The sequence below is a fragment of the Molossus molossus genome, unplaced genomic scaffold (assembly GCF_014108415.1).
Source record: "Molossus molossus isolate mMolMol1 unplaced genomic scaffold, mMolMol1.p scaffold_m16_p_18, whole genome shotgun sequence".
Classification (NCBI taxonomy): Eukaryota; Metazoa; Chordata; class Mammalia; order Chiroptera; family Molossidae; genus Molossus; species Molossus molossus.
Window position 1 is genome coordinate 47611423 of NW_023425353.1, and position 20212 is coordinate 47631634.

The 20212-nt window shown below is 37.1% G+C and overlaps 1 protein-coding gene across 6 annotated transcripts in view; it reads right to left on the reverse strand.

Moving 5' to 3' along the window:
• The window catches only part of NGLY1 (N-glycanase 1), a 39440-nt gene extending 19228 nt beyond the window's left edge, over positions 1 to 20212 (reverse strand). For 3 of the 6 annotated variants that reach the window (XM_036266180.1, XM_036266178.1, XM_036266182.1), the window contains exons 1-4: positions 20070 to 20212; positions 15257 to 15502; positions 5013 to 5178; positions 370 to 592 (exon numbers count right to left, since the gene is read on the reverse strand). In XM_036266180.1, the coding sequence (XP_036122073.1) occupies positions 370 to 592; positions 5013 to 5178; positions 15257 to 15502; positions 20070 to 20084 (650 nt within the window). In that variant the 5' untranslated portion in view covers positions 20085 to 20212. Of the gene's footprint in view, positions 1 to 369; positions 593 to 820; positions 901 to 5012; positions 5179 to 15256; positions 15503 to 20069 lie in introns of all 6 variants that reach the window. The other 3 variants (XM_036266179.1, XM_036266183.1, XM_036266181.1) reach the window with 3 other exon arrangements.

Below are 20212 nucleotides of genomic sequence, written 5' to 3' on the forward strand. Positions count from 1 at the left end.
AATGTATTAGAAGAACACAAAATTAATAGCATTAAATGCACTAGGACTATACTCAATTTATATTCAAGAGTAAGAGTCAAAAACTTTACAGGTCATTGATCTGTTGCCAGTATTCAACTCTGCCACTGCAATGTAAAAATAGTTACAGACTATACATAAATGAATCAGCATGGATATGTTCCAATAAAACTTTATTTATAAAAAATAGCACGTGGGCTGGATTTAGTCTGCCAGCCATAGCTTGGTGATAGCTTGGTGATCCCTGTCTTAACAATTAAAACAAAGATTTAAAAGTTCATTTAGTAAAAATTCTCTTCTACCCATTTCATTAAGTAATGATTCTGACTTGGCTGGCCAGTGGATACCCACCTTGGGAACCGACTGCTGAACTGGCATGCATCACAATAATGATCTTCTACTCTGTTTGCACCCCACTTTAGCTCATCATCAGTGGGAAATAATGTTTCACCTCTAGCCTTAGTCTTGCCACCACATTTGCTGCACAAAATGTCATTCACCCACTGGAAAAATTCTTCCTTAAACCAGTGTAAAAGCTCCAGCAAAAGAAAATCCTCATTACTTAAATTAGTACCTGAGAAATTAAAACAGAACCAAGTAAGGGCTAAAACTGACAAAAACTAAAAATATCTACATACTTTATTCTTAAATATGAGCTGAAATATATGAAAACATAAGATGATCTAAAAGGTTTGCACAAATACTGATGCAAGAAAGAAACGTCAGTATATTGTGAACCAGGCTGAAATACAAAAACAATACACTGCACATTTAGAACAGCAGGGTGTTTACCAGTTTGTACCTTCTAACTGACATTATGCATGAACATGTGAGCTGAACACGACAATCTCTCAGGGAACTATGGTCAGTTTGGAATTGATCCTGAAACACATGGGAAGTAAGAAAAAAATGTCTGATTTGGAAATACACTTTAAAGTTACTACATTAAATTTGTTACCAGATATATATATATATATATATATATATATATGTAAATATGAAGTAATTACTAAATCACAGGCAGAAATCACAATATCCCAGACACTTTCATCCCATTAGCTTTTCTAGCAGTGCTTCGATGTACAACATAATCCATCCATGGACACTCTCCACAAAACACAAACACGAGCATGTCTACACTGTATATAATGACCCTGGCAAATAAGCATGGCATATAATATTATACCCACTTTAGCAAATGAAAAGATCTTTCTTGCCCGGCTGGTGTGGGTCAGTGGCTGAAAGTCAACCCATGCAACCAGAGGTCCCTGGTTCGATTCCCAGTCAGGGCACATGCCCATGTTGTGGGCCAAATCCCCAGTGGGGGACATGCAGGAGGCAGCCAACTGATGTTCTCTCATCAATGTTTCTATCTCTCTCTCCCTTCCTCTCTCTAAAATCAATAAAGAAAAAAAAAAAATCTTTCTTGACCATATTCAAGGCAATGGTATCTCTGGAACGAAGAAAAGGGGGAAATAATCTAGGAGACCTATACAGGGAGCTCTCATCTTTCTCTACCATGTTTTATTACTTAGTAAATGATACATGAAGGAAATGTATGGCATAATGTTAAGACACAAAGTTAAATGCTGGTCATGAGTGTTTGATATATTACACTCTATTTTTGTATTTATGTTTGATATATTTCTAAATAAAAACTATAAAAGATACACAGAGGATTTTAAAAGGCCAGAAATGTATTATTTCCCTAGATTAAAATACCCAATAAAGTTTTTAATTCTCCACAAATTAATCTGTAATTTAATGCAATCCCAATTAAAATTATAATTTTTCATAAAATCTGCCAAGCTACCTGAAAAATTCATGTCAAAAGAAAAAATGCACAAAATAGTTAACATAACATTGAATAAGAATCATGAGATAAATGTGCCTACTCCATATCAAAATACATCATAAAATTCTAATGATTAAAATATTGTGATATTGGTGAAGAACAGACAACAGATCAATAAAACAAGAGTCCTGAAAGACAGATTTCTTTTTTGTTTTTCCTTCTTAATGAATTTATTAGGGTGACACTGGTTAACAACATTATACAGGTTTCAGGTGCACAATTTTGTAACACATCATCTATACACTGTACTGTATGTTCACCACCCCAGTCAAGTCTCTGTCCATCACCATTTATCCCTCCTAGTCCCTCCTCGACCTCCCCCATTCCACCTCTGCCCAGGCAGTTCCCACACTGTTGACCATATTCATGAGTTTTTTTCTTTTTTTCTCAATCCTTCCACCCCTGCCAAACAGCCATCCCCTGAACCACTGACAACTGTCAGCGTGCTCTCTATGTGGCTCTCTCTTTTGCTTGATAGTTCACTTTATTCATTATATTCCACATATGAGTGAAATCATATGGTACTTGTCTTTCTCTTACTGGCTTATTTCACTCAGCATAATGCTCTTCAGGTCCATCCATGCTGTCACAAAGGGTAAGATTTCCGTTTTTACGGCTGAGTAGTATTCCATTGTGTAAATATACCACAACTTTTTTATCCACTCATCTACTTATGAGCACTTGGGCTTCTTCCAAATCATGGCTATTGTAAATAATGCTGCAATGAACATAGGGGTACATATATTCTTTCAAATTAAGTGTTTCAGGTTTCTCAGGATATATTCCCAGAAGTAGAATCATGAGGCAATTCCATTTATAATTTTTTGAGGTAATTCCACACTGCTTTCCACAGTGGCTGCACCAAACTGCATTCCTACCAGCAGTGTACTAGAGTTCCCTTCTCCACATCCTTGCCAGCACTTGTTCGTTGATTTATCAAAGACAGCCATTCTGATGGGCGTGAGCTGATACCTCATTGTGGTTTTAATTTTTATTTCTCTGATGATTAGTGACGTTGTATATCTTTTCACATGTCTATAGCCCATCTGTATGTCCTCTTTGCAGAAGGGCCTATTAAGGTCCTTTGCCCATTTTTTAATTGGATTGTTTGGGGTTTTTTGGTGTCAAGTTTTATAAGTTCTTCATAAATTTTGGATATTAACCCCTTATCAAATGTATTACTGGCGAATATGTTCTCCCATTCAGTGGGTTGTCTTTTAATTTTGCTGATGGTTTCCTTTGCTGTGCAAAAACTTTTTACTTTGATATAGTGCCATTTATTTATTTTTCCTTTTGTTTCCCTTGCCCGAGGAGATATATCAGAAAAAAGATTGCTATGAATAATGGCTGAGATTTTACTGCTATAAACCATATTTAATAAAGTTAGTCTTTCAATATAGTTCTAAGAGGATGGACTGTTCAATAAATGATACTGGGACAGGTAGCTTTCAAAATAACAGATCCCTGCTGTATCTCATTCATCTTAATGTGTATATAATATTATATACAGAAATACTATAAAGTAGAAAGTAACAGAAGCTACTAAAAAATGTTTGACTTTTGTTCATGAATATGTTTATGGCTTTAACCAAGACAAAAATTGTAAAATACTGAAAAAAATTAAATTTTGTTATAAAATTTATAACTTTGCATATCAAAATATATACTAAGTGAAATTAAACAAAGAGCATTGGGGGAAAAAGTAACATGTATAACAAAGAAAAGTACCCAGAATATATAAAGAACTTCTACAAGTCTGAAATAATACTAACAAACCCATCAGAAAAATTTTAAAAGTCCATAAAAGGAGTTCAATAATTTCATTAAGTGGAAACCAATACTCTTAAGACATTTCTGGTATAAACTGGAAGTGAATTTGTTTGGCAGGATCCATCATAACAAACACATCACACACTTGTGACACTTTTATGTCAATCTAGGGGAAACGTTCGTGCATGTACACCAAGAGGCAAGATTTACAAGACTCTTCACTGAAGCAGCATTTAGAATAGAGAAAAATGGTAAAAAATATCAATGTCCTTCAATAGAGAACTGTACAAATAACAGTATATGCATACTACAGAACACCATAGAGAGTTAAAAATATTTCTTAAACATAATAGTAAATGAAAAACACCAAGGAGATAAAGATATATGGGATGATAAATTTTATGTAAACCCACACAATTTAAACTATTTATTTTTACAGATAACTGTAAATGAAAGTAAATACACATAAAAAGATATAAAAAGGGACGTGTCACGAGATAACAGCTGTTACCTATAAAAGATAGGAGGACTGACTGGAAGGAGAATTTAACTTTTCCTGAACAATATGAAAGTTTTCCAACAAAAAGGATATTCATGAATGTTAGATTAAAAATGAACTTTCAGAAATACAGCCCTGCTATCATCTTTCTCCTCAGAGTCCCTACAATAGCCAGATAAGAAACATTTACATAGAAACTCGTAGTAAAATGCGGAAGTTGGAATGATTTAACAACTGAAATCCTAAAACCATTCATGATAACAACATACAATTATTGATAGATGAATATGGCAGGCATTGATCAGAGCAATTTATATGTAATATCTCATTTACTTCTTAAAATTATCATTCCTATTTTCAAATGAAGAAACTGAGGCATAGAGATTAAAGTACTTGCTCAAGTGGTGCAAAGTGGCACAGCTAAAATTATACCTAGGCAATTGGCTTCAAAATCTATACTCTTAATTAGTAAATAATGAGTCTCTATTAACCAAAGTGAATCAACAGTCTAACCATATAAATTAATTGTGAATACGGTTTCTGTCAGATTCACATTAAAATTCACTAGTAATGCCATAACATATTCCATGGACTGAAGTTCTAGTACACCTAAAAAATACTAACATACTAATGATTATGATTAAACTACAAATACATATTCAGTTAAAAAAAGTTTTGTTTTTTTTAAATGTTAATGGTTGTGTTTATTAGGTATATGCAATAAATTTATGCTGTTATTGTATTCTTTAAAAGTCCAAATAGATATAGCTTAGATATTTTCAATGTATAGAGCAAAAGGCACCGTTTAGTGTTTATATTTGTTTAGAAATGATGCATTTTTAACAATGAATGGTCATGTAAAGCCACTACCTTTATCCAATTTTCTAGCTCTAGATACTTTTTCTTGAGATCTCTTTTTCAGTTGTTGGACTGGAATACAAGCCAATGCTTTCTCCTGGAGAGCACGATTCTCATAGACCAGCACATGCTGAAGGTTGGACCGAAGAACTTTTAGAATGACTGAATCGGCAGTAACCTAACAAAAAAAAGAAAATTGAAACTCGGGTTTCTCCATATGCTACAAAAATAACATAAAAACACTGGTTCTATAATTTCATAAAGAGGAATGTGTGGATTTACTGAAATAATTATACTCAAAACCTTTACAAAATTAATTATCAGGAGATAGCTATCTCTGTGTCACAGTCTAAGATCTATCTATTTTTCCCCTCTGAGTATTTATATTCCTGAGAACATATTTAAACAGGAGTATGATGAATTCTTGACCACAGGCTTGGATCACAACAATGCTCTGTGCAATGCATATGACAGCCCTTTTCCACTTCAAATTCCTGTAAGAAATGTAATTTTTAAGAACTCTATTTGGCATTAGCAAAGGAGAAGTATTCTTAAAGAGGAAAGTCAAATACAAATGAATTAAGGGAAGAAACCACAGCAATATGCCCTCCAGAAAGAGTGATTACAAAAACTTAAAAAAGTTTGCAAAATAATCCCAAAGGCAGAGGAGTCACAGAATCCACAGAGCAGGAAGAAGCCTGGAGCAAGCATCAGGGAGACTGGGTGGGCCCTGCAGAAGGAACATCGAGACACTGTGCACCCCTCACCCCATCACTCCTTGTCAACAAAGAACGTGCCTCTGAACAGTGGTGGGAGATGCTTCGACTCCTGAGGAGAAAGAGGAGTGTCCAAGCTAAGGACAGTTACTTCTGGCACAGTCCATTTAAAAACAAACAAACAACAATAATCACACACACACACACACACACACACACACACAAACAAGAACATGGAAAATACAAAATAAAATGTCAGAAATAAGTTCAAATATGTTAGTAACTAAAGTATGAATGACTTAAATATGTATATTAAAAGGTATAGGTTAATTAAAAACAAAACAAAACTTTGCCAAATACTTATTTCAGTGTCAGGTATTGTATTAAGCACTGGGGATGGGTGCACAAGACAGACATGAATCACTTTATGGTCTAAGGGGGGAAGGCATTCAACAAGAATGATAGAACCACATTATGTCAAAAACAATAGAGACCAAAACAGACAAGGGCATTAACCTCACAGAGTAAGTAATCCATGGATACATAAACAAACAGTGATACAACAATGTTCATTTACTCAAATATTTAATGACCTTTTTTATTTGCTAGGTAATGGGAATATAATGGTATGTCAGACAATTTACTCATAGGTTTGGTAAGAGTTTAAGCAAGTAATGAGAACAATGAGCCTTTTCAACAGGGTTCTGAACCTAGAATTCCCTGAATATATGATATTTGTGGTAAAATATAAAGGATGAGAAGCAGCTCGTAAATAGGAAAAGGAAAAGATCATCCCTGTCAAAAGAACAGCATGTAGATAGCTAGGGAACATATGTATGGGGGATCTATTTAGTATAAAATGATGGATCAGAGAGAAGAAAATGGTAGAGAAGGCCAAGAACAGAGTTGCGTTGGTAAGCAGCTGGATCTTTCTTACCTCTTTCCATTGTAATGGGAAACAATGAAAAAGACTTAAGCAAGGGTGTAAAATGTTTCAATTTGTGTTATCAGAATATCAATCTAGCTGTAGTGTGGAGAAAACAGGTATGAGAAGACCCAATGGGGGACGACTGCAGAACTCCTGAGAGAGCTGGTGTCTTAAACTAGGGTGGGTAGAAAAGTGAATGGCTATAAAAAGAACTTAGGAAGTAGAATAGCCTGGATGGTGTAGCTCAGTGGTTGAACGTCAACCCATGCACCAAGAAGTTGCTGGTTTGAGTCCTGGTCAGGGCATCTGCCCAGGTTGTGGGCCTACTCCCCAGTGGTGGGTGTGCAGGAGGCGGCCAATTGATGTTCTCTCTCATCGATGTTTCCATCTCTCTCTCCCTCTCCCTTCCTCTCTCTCAAAAATCAATAGAGTAGCTCTGGCCAGTCTGGCTCAGTGGTTAGAGTACTGGCCTGCGGTCCAGAGAGACCCGGGTTCAGTTCCCGCTAAGGGCGCGTACCTCGGTTGCAGCTTGTCCCTGGCCCTGGCTGGCCATGCAGGTGGCAGCCACTCAATGTGTCCCTTTCACGTCGATGTTTCTCTCTCTCTCTCTCTCCCTCCCACTCTATCTGAACAAAAAAATGGAAAAATGTCCTAAGGTGAGGATGAAAAAAAAAATCAATAAAGTAAGAAAAAAAATAGATTAAGAAAGCTACAAAAAACCTCTAGCCACTGATGCTAATACAAATAATGCAAACACACGTAAACAAGAAAACTGCAGGGCTAACACATCTTGAAGGGCTCTTTTTTTATATTACTATTTTTCCTTTATTGAAAAGTACATATACATGCACTTTTATGCCGATGTACACAACATATTGGCATAAAGATACATGTGTATACTTTATTAAGAAATACAGATTGAGTATAACCATGCTTTAACATTATCAATTTAGTGATCAATGTTATGTATTCTTTATTTCTTTTTAATCCTCACCTGAGGATAAGTTTTTATTGCTTTTAGAAAGAGAGAGAGGGAGGAAGGGAGAAAGAGAGGGAAACAATGATGTGAGAGAAACAATGATGTGAGAGAGAAACATCAATCAGTTGCCTCCTATACATGCCCCACCTGGGGATCTAACCTGCAACCTAGGTATGTACCCTGACCAGGAATTAAAGTTGCCATCTTTTGGTGTACTGAACAACACTCCAACAAATTGAGCCACTTGGCCAGGGCAATCCTGTGTTTTCTTGAAGTGTGAAACTCATTCCTGTGCCTTCACCTTTGCCCAAGTTCTCATTATAGTTGAGCAGGCTGTTCTAGGAGTAAAGAATGCTGTGGCTGGCAATAAATCCACTGAGGCTGGTAGTAAATCCACAGATGCTGGCAATAAACCACAGATGACAGGTTGATGCAAATTTAAAGATAACATCAGAACAGAAAGAATGAGTCTAGGCAGGAACTGCAAGTCTGCAGAATACTCCCCTTCAGCTTTTCCTCTTACTCCCACTTCCCTTTCTGCTCTGTATAACTACTCAGCTTGCCAAGAGTTGCTAAGATAGGTTTTGAGGATATGTTTTGAGGATAGGAGTCCAGTCTTCTCAAGTTGCTGGCACTTGAATAAACCACTTTCCTTCTCACCAACACCCGTTTCATGAGTTTGGCTATCATTGTGGCAGGCAGCCAAATCTGGGTTCAATTTTAAGAGGATATGCTTGAAAACATTTTATTGACTGGACATATAATCAAAATATGAAGACCCACTAGACAAATATGTGAGATGCAGCTATGAGTACAGGGTACTTGTAAAACTTGCTGTAAAAAGTAAGTGAGAAATACAGGACATGCAGAATCCAGGGATATCTGTGTGCTTGTTTCTAAGATAAGAAAGCTTACAGAAAAGGTTCTTGCACTTTAATTTGCTTATGAAAAAATGCAGATTCCCAAGTTCCCCCTCTCCCTTTCTGGTTCAGCTGGTCTGGGTTATGTAAAGGAATCTGCACATCTAAGTTATTCTGATACTAATGGTCCAACCTTAGATGAAAACTGGCCTTAAAGCAAGGTTTAAATGCCACTGAGAAGAATCCCCAAGACTGGACACAATCTATGTGAGATCACAAGGTGAACAGAAGAGAAGGGATACAGACAGGCACAGAAGGAGAACTGGCCTTTATTAAGAGTAGACACATTTCACCTTTTAACAGAAGGAATGAGGGCAACAGATGACTAAAGAAACCTGATGATTTAGTGATAAGAAATCCAGGGCAGCCCTAGCCAGTTTGCCTCAGCAGTCAGAGTGTCGGCCTGCGGTCCCAAGAGACCTGGGTTCAGTTCCCGCTAAGGGTGCGTACCTTGGTTGCAGTTTGTCCCCAGCCCTGGTTGGTCGTGAGGGTGGCAGCCACTTGATGTGTCCCTTTCACGTCGATGTTTCTCTCTCTCTCTCTTCCTCTCTCTCCCTCCTGCTCTGTCTAAACAAAAAATGGAAAAATGTCCTCGGGTGAGGATAAAAAATAAAAAAAAAAGAAATCCAGGACATTCATAACAGGGAGAAATACGCTCCTTTATCAGAATTGATATAGAAACATAAAAAAAAAAGTTTCCATAACCATATGATTGGCTTGTGATCCTGCTTCAGGTTTTCCTAAATTCTTTCAAACAAGTGGCATCAGATAGCCCCATACCTCTCGTTAAGTAATACACAGAAACAAACACAGGGAGGCAGCCAAAATGAGGAGACAAAGAAACAGGTCCCAAATGAAAGAACAGAACAAAACTCCAGAAAAATAACTAAGCGAAATGGAGATAAGCAACCTAACAGATGCTGAGTTCAAAACACTGCTTATAAGGATGCTCAGTGAACTTAGTGAGGGCCTCAAGAGCATAAAAAAGGACCAGTCAGAAATGAAGGAGGCACTAACTGAAATAAAGAATAATTTACACAGATTCAATAGTAGAATAGGTAAAGCCAAGAAGCTAACCATAGTTTTAAAAGATAAGGAAGCAAAAAAAATACCCAATCAGAACAGCAAAAAGAATCCAAAAAAATGAGGATAGTGTAAGGAGCCTCTGGGACAACTTCAAGCGTGCCAACACTCGCATCTTGGGGGTGCCAGAAGAGAAGAGAGAATAAGAAATCGAAAACCTATTTGAAACAATAATGGCAGAAAACTTCCCTAACTTGGTGAAGAAAACAGACATACAAGTCCAGGAAGCACAGAGAGTCCCAAACAAGATGAACCCCAAGAGGCCTACACCAAGACACATCATCATCAAAATGCAAAAGGTTCAAGACAAAGAGAGAATCTTAAAAGCAGCAAGAGAAAAGCAGTTAGTTACTCCCTTATAAGTATAAGGGAGTTCCCATAAGACTGTCAGCTGATTTCTCAAAAAAAGAAAGCTTGCAGGCTAGAAGGGAGTGGCAAGAAATATTCAGTGATGAAAAGCAAGAACCTACAACCAAGATTACTCTATCCTGCAAAGCTATCATTTAGAATTGATAGCCATATAAAGAGTTTCCCAGACAAGGAAAAGCTAAAGGAGTTCATCACCACCAAGCCATTATTATATGAAATATTGAAGGGTCTTCTTGAAGAAAAAGATAAAAAATATGAACAAACAAAATGGCAATGAATACATATCTATCAACAGTTGAATCTACAAACAAAATGAACAGCAGAACAGAAACATTCTCATAGATATAGAGAACATTTTGTTGGAGGAATGGGTGAAAAAGGTGAAGAGATTAAGAAGTACAAATTGGTTGCTAGACTGACAAGCCTCAAAGGGAAGGGTGTTGGCAGGTGGGAAGAAATAAACCAAAGAACTTATATGCATATATGCATAACCAATGGACACAGACAACGGTGTGAGGAAAGGCAGGAGGAGGGCAGGAGTGGGGAGGAGGGGGGTCAATGGAGAAAAATGAGGAACATCTGTAATACATTCAACAATAAAGATTTTTTTAAAAAAAGTTTCCGTTTTTTATTTGAAAGAATTCTTATAAAAATGAGGCATTTATAGTGGCATCTTTTATATTTTTTCTTAAAAGCAGATTTTCATTTACCGAGAGGGTAAAAACTTATCCAGTAAGTTTTTATTTTCAATTTAATATTTTCAATCTGGAAATTACCTCATTCACTGTGGTTTTTAATGGCAAACAATCTTGAACAATAAAGTTTATTTTCTTGCCTTATTTCTTTACATATTTATTGGCCCAATTCCAAAAAAAAACCCAGAAAACAAAACTAAGTCATAAAGAATAGCACAAGTTTGCTGATTGCACGGTGATTACAGCAGCTGGGAAACCATGTACATAAGGCAACAGTTAATGGCTTGAGAGTTAAAGTTATTTGAAGTACAAATGGAAGTTTAAAATGTGAAATCTGTATCTTTAGATCAAATAGATTTTTTCTTCACTAATCATACCTGAATTCCAATTACGTTGGTATCTAATATGAGATATATTTAAGATTCTTTATAAGAAAAGAAGTACAATGTGTATATTTTGTCAAATCATGTGATAATAACCAGTGGAAGTTGGATCAACAAATTCCTTCTTGGTAAAGAACCAATGCTTGTCAATTCTACTAGCCTTCTGTCTACCTTTATGCAACTCTTTGTTTTTGTGGCTTTTAAATTTAGAACCTGTTTTTTAAACACTAAAGTTCTGTTTAATCGATTTCTAATGATAGTTTTAATTAACTTGTGACTTCAATAAACTTTATTTCTTATGAAAAACGCTTATAAATGCTGCAAAAAATATTTGAGAAAATACTGAATGGTATAAAAAATATGACATTGCCTATAATTTCACCACTCAGAGGAAATTACGGCTAAAATGTCTGTATATAGCTTTCCAGACTTTTTAAATTAAACATATTTATGTATGTGCATTTTTATAAGAAAAACTAAATTATATATACACACAAATGTGGATCTAATTTCAGAATTCTGAGTTTACCTTAAGAAACACAGAAAAAGCCCTGACTGGTTTGGCTCAGTGGTTAGAGCGTCAGCCTGTGGCAGAAAGACCTGGGTTCGGTTCTCGCTAAGGGCACGTACCTCGGTTGCAGTTTGTCCCCGGCCCTGGTTGGTCGTGCGGGTGGCAGCCACTCGATGTGTCCCTTTTATGTCGATGTTTCTCTCTCTCTCTCTCTCTGTTCCTCTCCCTCCCACTCTACCTAAACAGGGGATGGGAAAATGTCCTTGGGTGAGGGAAAAAAAAAAAAAAGAAATTTTGTGTAAAGGATTAGAGAAATAAAGAGTTGATATATACTAGCTTGCTAACAGCATCTGTCTGAGAGTTTTTCGTCTAAACTCTAAATTTGTTTAGGCGGTAAAATGAAATTTTAGTGTAGTGCGGTGGTTCTCAACCTGTGGGTCGCAACCCCTTTGGGGGTCGAACGACCCTTTCACAGGGGTTGCCTAAGACCATCGGAAAACACATATTTCCGATGGTCTTAGGAACCGAGACACCACTCTCTATCCAGGCGGGTCCGCCCACATGCAGATACGCCCACATACAACATGAGGAACTGTATTAAAGGGTGGCAGCATTAGGAAGGTTGAGAACCATTGGTGTAATGTCTAGAGGCTTTCTGGTGATTAACAGAGTTAAAAAAAAACAAAACCTCAAACTATATCTAAATTGCAGGTTAGGAATGGAAAAAAAAAGGAAGAAAGTTAAAGAAGATTCAGAAAATGTAAATAGATTTCTTAAGCCCAAACATTAACAAAATACTACTTATTCCAGGAAAACTCTATTTTGTAAAATAAAATGTCTTCATGCATTATATGCTTTTCAGTAACTCTAATTAGAATTGTGCACTTTAATACTGAGATTCAACAAAAGAGAAAATAGATAATCTTGAAAGATATATTCTAACACTTTAGTTGGGAAACTCAAAAGAAAAGGTGCTAAAAATCAAGGAAGAGGTTAATTCTGTTTCTGTATCAACCTTAACTGAAAAACTGATGGAGACCTCCTATGTTCCAAGGAAGAATACATGTGCTCAAGAGAGGGGCACAAAAGAATCCACTGTGGTGCATTGCAGATTTACTTATTTCTCTAATTTTTAAAAAAAATATATATGGTTTTATTGATTTCGGAGGGAGAAAGGGAGAGGGAGAGACAGAGAAACATCAATGGACTGTTTCCTGCACATCCCCTACTGAAGACTGAGCCTGCAACCTAGGCATGTGCCCTGACTGGGAATCGAACCTGCAATTTCCTGGTGCATGGGATGATACTCAACCAAATGAGCTAAAATAGCTGGGCTCATGCTTTCATTTTTTTCCCCCCCTTTATTGATTTCTTAGAGAGAGAGGAAGTGAACAGGAGAAAGATAGAAACATTGATGAGAGAGAACATCGACTGGCCACCTCCTGCATGCTCCCCACTGGGGATCGGGCCCACAACCTGGCCATGTGTTATGACCGGGAATCGAACCGGCGACCTCTTAGTGCATGGGTCGATGCTCAACCACTGGGCCATACCAGCCAGACTCATTCTTTCATTTTTTACATGTTGTATAAGGTACATAACATATTAATATAGAAATACATAATTTGTAAGTAAATAGACATTTATGAGGTTATGCATGCAACATTTTATTACTGGTTAAGATGTACAATAAAAAAAATGGGCCCTGGCCAGTTTGGCTCAGCGGTTAGAGCGTCGACCTGCGGTCCGGAGAGACCCGGGTTCGGTTCCCGCAAAGGGCACGTACTTCGGTTGCAGTTTGTCCCCGGCCCTGGTTGGTCGTGCGGGTGGCAGCCACTCGATGTGTCCCTTCACGTCGATGTTTCTCTCTCTCTCTCCCTTCCTCTCTCTCCCTCCCACTCTATCTGTACAAAAAAATGGAAAAATATCCTCGGGTGAGGATTAAAAAAAAAAAAAAAAATGGAAGCTACTATTTTATAGAATGGACTGACTATTCTGTCCCATTAGAGTTAAGTAGTCCCACTTTTCTTTTACTCTGTGATAACTTTGTACTGAATAAAGCAGCTCAGATACATACAGAAAGAATTATTATCACCAAGGGCAAACCTTTAAAGTCTTTTACAATCCACAAAGCTTTCTTTTTACGTACGCTGTCTTATCTGATGCCTACAGCCACTTGGCATCATTACTAGTTGATCCAATACTATCAATTAACAGCTTCTCAGAAGCATTCATAAACACTAGCTGCACTTAGTATTATTATGAACAAACATTAGCTAAGAAACTAATGATAGTAGAAAATATTTTAAAGACTTAAAGGTTAAGATAAGTCAATTAAGGCACAAAAGAATATATCTTACAAGAGTTAATACTAGATGAAAAATAGTTTTGAAACCACTCTAAAAGAATTGTAAAAGAACAGTAACTCTCTGACTCTTCCCCAACCAGTTCCTACCACCTTTATTCTTCATTTTTTAAAGACAAGCTTTGGGCCTTCCCAGCCCCAACACAAAGGAATAACTGCCCATCATTTGCCTATCAGGGAGATGAGGTTAAAGTCTCTGGAGTTATTCAGCTGGAGAAAATTAAGAGTAGATTTAATAACCAACTCTATATAAAGTTTTGATATATGGAGGATAATGACAAAGTGTTTTATAAAAATTAAAATAAGAGAATATGAGTTTAAATGGGCTACTGATAAGTAACTATAGAAAATTCATGGACACTTTTCTGATAGTGAAAATTTAGAATACTTAAGGACCTATATCAAAGAGATTTTTGTAAATAGGACAATTTCCTATTAAATGAGATCATTTAGGTGCACCAAGAATGCCTGCAAGACAACAGTACTTTGATTTCAGTTCTTCAGAAGCACATGTCTGTATGTGCTAATAACTAAATGTCACTAACTTGCTGCCACCACTATCAGTAAATTAATGCATTATTTACCTTAAATCTAAAGACGCTGAATTTTTTATTAAATTTTGGCAATGATAATGGTTGGGTTGCTGGAATTAATAATTCCCACAGTGTATGGCAGCAGGTAAAATTTAGATCAGAAGTATCAGTGCAGTAGAGGAAATCTTGTTTGACAACCATACTACTGTCCAACAAGGTCATTACTTTTCTTTAGGTTATATGCTAACTTGTGTAACTGATTTAAGTACCAAGGCACTTACGTACAGGTACTTTATAAGTGATAAAACTTAGCAATAGCCTGGCTGGTGTGGCTCAGTGGTTGAGCATCCACCCATGCACCAAGAAATTGCTGATTCGATTCCCGGTCAAGGCACATGCCTAGGTTGTGGGCCCGATCCCCAGTGGGGGACATGCAGGAAGCGGCCAGTGTTCTCTCTTATCGATGTTTCTATCTCTCTCTCCCTCTCCCTTCCTCTCTCTAAAATCAATAAAGAAAAAAAATTTTTTAAAAAAGAAAAAAAACAAAAAACAACAACAAAAAAACTTAGCAATAAACCACAAGTTAAAATTTAAAAGTATAAATAAAAGACAGCCATTCCCCCCAAATTTGACAATTTTTTGGAGTTGGGAAAATTTGAATATATTAGAATAGCTGGGACATCAATTCAACAATAAGTCATAACATATTTTAAAGCATTTGCTGTTTCAACACTTTATAAAAAACAGTTAAGGAAGGTTTAATTCTAACATTACCATTGGAGCAGATGGTGGATTTGATGACTGCCCTTCACTGTTCCCTGCATGCTGGGTTAACCCATTAGGATTTGAAGACAGTGCTGTAGGAAGCTGGGTACTGGTTGCAGGTTGCTGAGATAATTCTACTTTGTGGCTCTTATTTGATTCATCCAATCTGCTACTTCTCTCTGTGGCAATGAGGTCACGAATTTTTTGCAGCTGCTCCACTGAAGCTTTTTTAGGAAAGATAAGATGTGTTTCTCCCTGGAATTTCCAAAATTAGGAAAAATTTTATCCTTTGCTTTATACTGATAGCCATTCTTTTATATATATGTATAAATGAAGCCAATACTATAGAATATATAATATTTTAATAACCATTCTGTTTTCTTATGACACTTTTTAAATATACAAAGGTATTGCCCTAACATAAACCAGAAAATTAAGAAAACTGGTCTTTTTGTTAGCATATAATGATAAGCCTATTTTATTAGCTCAAAGAACCTTTAGAAAAATATTTATCTTTTAGGAATAAGTCACAAAGCCTCATAACAGTTGCAAATATGCACACACCTATCTTCTCTGCAATAGTAAGTATATGATACTAGTGTTCCCTATGACATTCCCCATGAAATAATGATGCTAGAGATACAGCTGTACAAAATGATCAGTGGTCACCTAAGACCAACAAGAAGTTATATAACAACTTTTAATCTTCCAAAACCAAGTCTTTAGAGAACAGCTACATGATTAGAAGTCTGTACATAGGCTTCACTTCCACCAAGATAACATAAAGTACACCCTGATGGTCAATTCAAACTATGATTGTTAACAGTAATACCTGTCCCAAGGACTAGAGAAATAAAAGTTGATATACACTAGCCTACTAAGATCATATCTTTGGTCCAAACAAAACAAAATATCAAACAATAAAAATCCAATACTTTATGTAGCAATTCATTTAATAAATATCCATATTATCAGAGTGTTTCAAGATATAATAAACATTATAACAAAGCTCAAAATGTAAAATAGCAAATTACAAAACAAGACAAAAGGTGAAATGAAAATATATTTAATTAATTATCAAGGTGTTGAGAAGCAGCAGTGTTACAACAGTGATTCTACTAATTGCAAATAATATAAAACAGTTGTTACAAAGTGCAGTCGACAGACTTGTAGATTTAAGCATTTAAATTAAAATCCACAATTGAGAATAACCGTATTTTCCTGGTGATGGCAGACCTAGAGGAATTAACTAACCAAGAAAGACATTACTCAATAATGACATGAAAATCAATTCCACATGAATCTTTTTAAAAAAGCTGAAAGAGGCCAGCAAGCTCCATACACTGCTCATAATAGCGCAAAAAGAGTATTTCCATTTTTTGTGTGTTTTAGCCTTGTGCTAAGCACTTTACATACATTATCTCAAGTAATTCTCACAACCAGTCTGAAAGATAGGCATTAGGTTAATTTCCACTTTTTATATGAAAATACAAGGACTCAGAAGTTAAATGACCTTCCTCTTGCTACAGAAATGTCAGAGCAAGGATTCAAACCACATGATCTTAATCATTAGGCTATCACTGACTCTATCTTAGACTGAACAGGGACCAAAAACCACATGTCTACAGTTAGAAGGGCCAAGCAAAAGGGAGTATTTCTACAGTTGTGATGATTATCTATATGATAATTAGCACAAACTGGAACACAATGATTTTCCCAAAATTAGAAGGAACCATCTCACATCTATGATGAGGTCTGGGAAGAGAAACTAGACATTGGTTTAAAGCCAAATATAGAGGTTTCTGATCTCTATGTTTAATAATCATTCTGTTTTCTTATCATATGGCACTTACGGTAAGTGTTAGTGGAGGAGCACTGAGAAAGATAGCTGACACCATGGACAGCGATTAAAAATTAGCAGAACAAGTATCTGGCACTACGTCTTAGGCCAAATATCAGAGAGGCCCCTGATAACATAGATGCTGCTCATGCCTTGGCTCCCTTCCCTTCATTCTTCACCAGTTCTAATAGAGCATATGGTTATGGCCAAAGTGTCTGTACCAAACAGGTTTAATCAACAGCACTATATTTTCATTAAAGAATAAAAAGTACAGGCTTAATGTTCTAGATCCAATAGCATTTTTAAAAATTGTTTGTTTATTTTTTATTTGTTTATGTATTTATTCATCCATCCTCACCCAAGGACATTTTTGCATTCATGTCCAGATAGAGCAGGAAGGAGAGAGGGAGGGAGAGAGAGAGAGAAACATCGATGTAAGAGAGACACATCAAGTGGTTGCCACCCACACAACCCCAACAGGGGTCAGGGACAAACTGCAACCCCTTTGCAGGAACCAAACCTGGTACTCTCTGGTCCGCGGACTGACGCTCTAACTGCGGAGCCAAACCAGCCAGGGCTAGATGGAATAACATTTTAAGATATCAATGAGAATTCTAGTATTTAACAAACCAATGTTTCACAACGCATTTTTGCTGAGACAATTCTCAATGTCAGATTTTAAGCAAACCTTGTCCCTGCCTGCCCACTAAATGCTGGTAATTACTATCTTCCCGTCACCAAGACAACCAAAACTGCCCTTGTCCAATGCCTCATCCTCACTGGGATGAGTATGGGGGCATAGATGGAGGGTGGGTATAGTTCTTGGTGAGAACCATTCCACTAAGCTAGGCTGATGGGTCATATATCCGTTCAGATCTCAGTCACTCTCCTCAGAATTTTCATAAAGAAGAATGCAGTCTCAGAAACGACGGGGCCCCAAAGTGCCCAGGATTTTAATATACAGCTGATAGTGTGGGGACAGGTCTTAGATTCCCAGTTCATCTCAAAGCCCACCACGTTTCTTTTGGTGGTAGAGTTCAGTTTCAGCTCCACTGGTTCCTCCTGCAATTTAGCCCTGAAAACATTTACTTCACACAGGTCCTGAGGTGTGAAGTCCAAAGCCAGCCAGAAACTTTAAGTACAGTTTAGTCTTATCATACATGTTCATATTTTCTGAAACTGTGACTGCATTTGTGTCAAATACTACTACAAGGTTCAATAAGGCTTGTTACCTGGCACTGGGGTGAACAACCTTCTGGTTTGTCTGAGACTGGGGGGTTTTCTGGGATGTAAGATGTTCAATGCTGAAACCAGGGACAGGCCCAGACAAACTGTGACAGTTGGTCACCCCACCTGGCACTCCTATTTGCTGGATGAAGGCAAATCTGATTCCACCAACTCTGCTACACTTCAACAGTAACAAATCGGTACAGGTGTCATTCACTCACTTTTTTTGTCACTAGATTCAAAAATCTGCATTTCCTGCTTTGTCCCTTGCCCCCATCCCAGAACATCCAGAATATTCTCCTTACAAGAACTAGAGTAATCTTAAAAAACATTCTTCTTTGTTTAAAACCTTCCAATGGCTTCCATCTCACTTAGAATGGAGTCCACATCTTTATCACAGTCCTCAAAACCCCATGCCCCAGCCTCTGCCTGCCTCTGTGTAACTATTTTCTGTGTCAAAGCTACTCCCGCTGAAGTCCACTGCACAGGTGAATCTGCCTGAAACACTCTGACCGGAGAGTTTCGGGTATCTGAACTACTTCTTGTCACACAGGTCCCAGTTTGAACGTTATCTCCTCAGAGGCCTTCCCTGACCACTCTTTCTCTGTAGCTGCCCGCCACGACACTTTCTTTTTATTGTATTACCAGGTCTTATTTTCTTCTTTTTTTTTAATCCTCACCCTGAGGACATTTTTTTGCATTTATCTTCAGATAGAGTGGGAAGGAGAGAGGGAGAAAGAGACAGAGAGAGAAACATCGACGTGAGAGAGACACATGGAGTGGTTGCCAACCACACAACCCCAATGGGGTGGGGACAAACTGCAACCGAGGTATGTGTCCCCAGCAGGAACTGAACCCGGGACTCTCTGGTCCGCAGGCCGACGCTCTAACCACTGAGCCAAACCAGCCAGGGCTTATTTTCTTCTTTACACTCATCTTTGTTTTCAGGTCTACTGTCTATCTAACGTACTAGAATAGAATACAAGCTTCATGTAAGAAAAGATCCATAGCTACCTAGTTCACCACTACATCCCCAGGGCCTGAAACAGAATCTGCGGTGGCAAGCAGAGAGGCAGGAAGGAAAGTATATCCTATAGCAACTCAGCATGTCCCTTTAGCAATTTCTACATCCTTGTCAATTCTGACTGCTACTGACTATTCAGTACCCAAAACCTGGTTCAACTTCTCTCAGTATTCTATAAACTATAAATGGTATCTTGATAACTACTTCCATTGTGTCATAAAATTAAACTATGCCATAAGATGACAGAAGATGAGAACAACATACTTCTCTTTTGACCTAAAAACAAAAAAAAACACACTGAGATTCTTTTCTCCTGACACAGAACTTATGTGCAGCAACTAAACTCAGCTTTTCTGTGTTTACTCTTTTCATTTCTTACTGATCCAGGTGGTTGCACTTTATTAGTATTCACGTGTGCTCACAAATTAGGTTTTTGCTAATAGTCTAAGTGAGCCATAATTTTGTCCTTGGGTTGCATGTCTTAATCTCCCAATTCAGATTGACACTTGTGAGAATTTTCCCTATGAGAGAGTTGTTGTATTTTACTGTGATTTTACAGTGTACTTATTGTGACTTTTAAATGTTTAGTAGGTGAAGAAATAACTAGTTCCACAGAGTTCCAAAATGATCAATTGATTTAAAATATAATCTCATTTAGGTAATTATCCATCAACACAATAATGAATGCTTTGTACAGGAACTGAGGAGAAGAAACCTTTGAACAGACTTACCTCTTCAAAGCCCATTTCAAATAAACATTCAACAGCTCCTCTGACGGGCAAGAGTCTAGTTGAAAAAGCTGTGTTTCCAATCCGGATAGATCTATATTTTTCATCATTAGGGTTTCTGATTTAAAACAAAAGTTTGATTATAT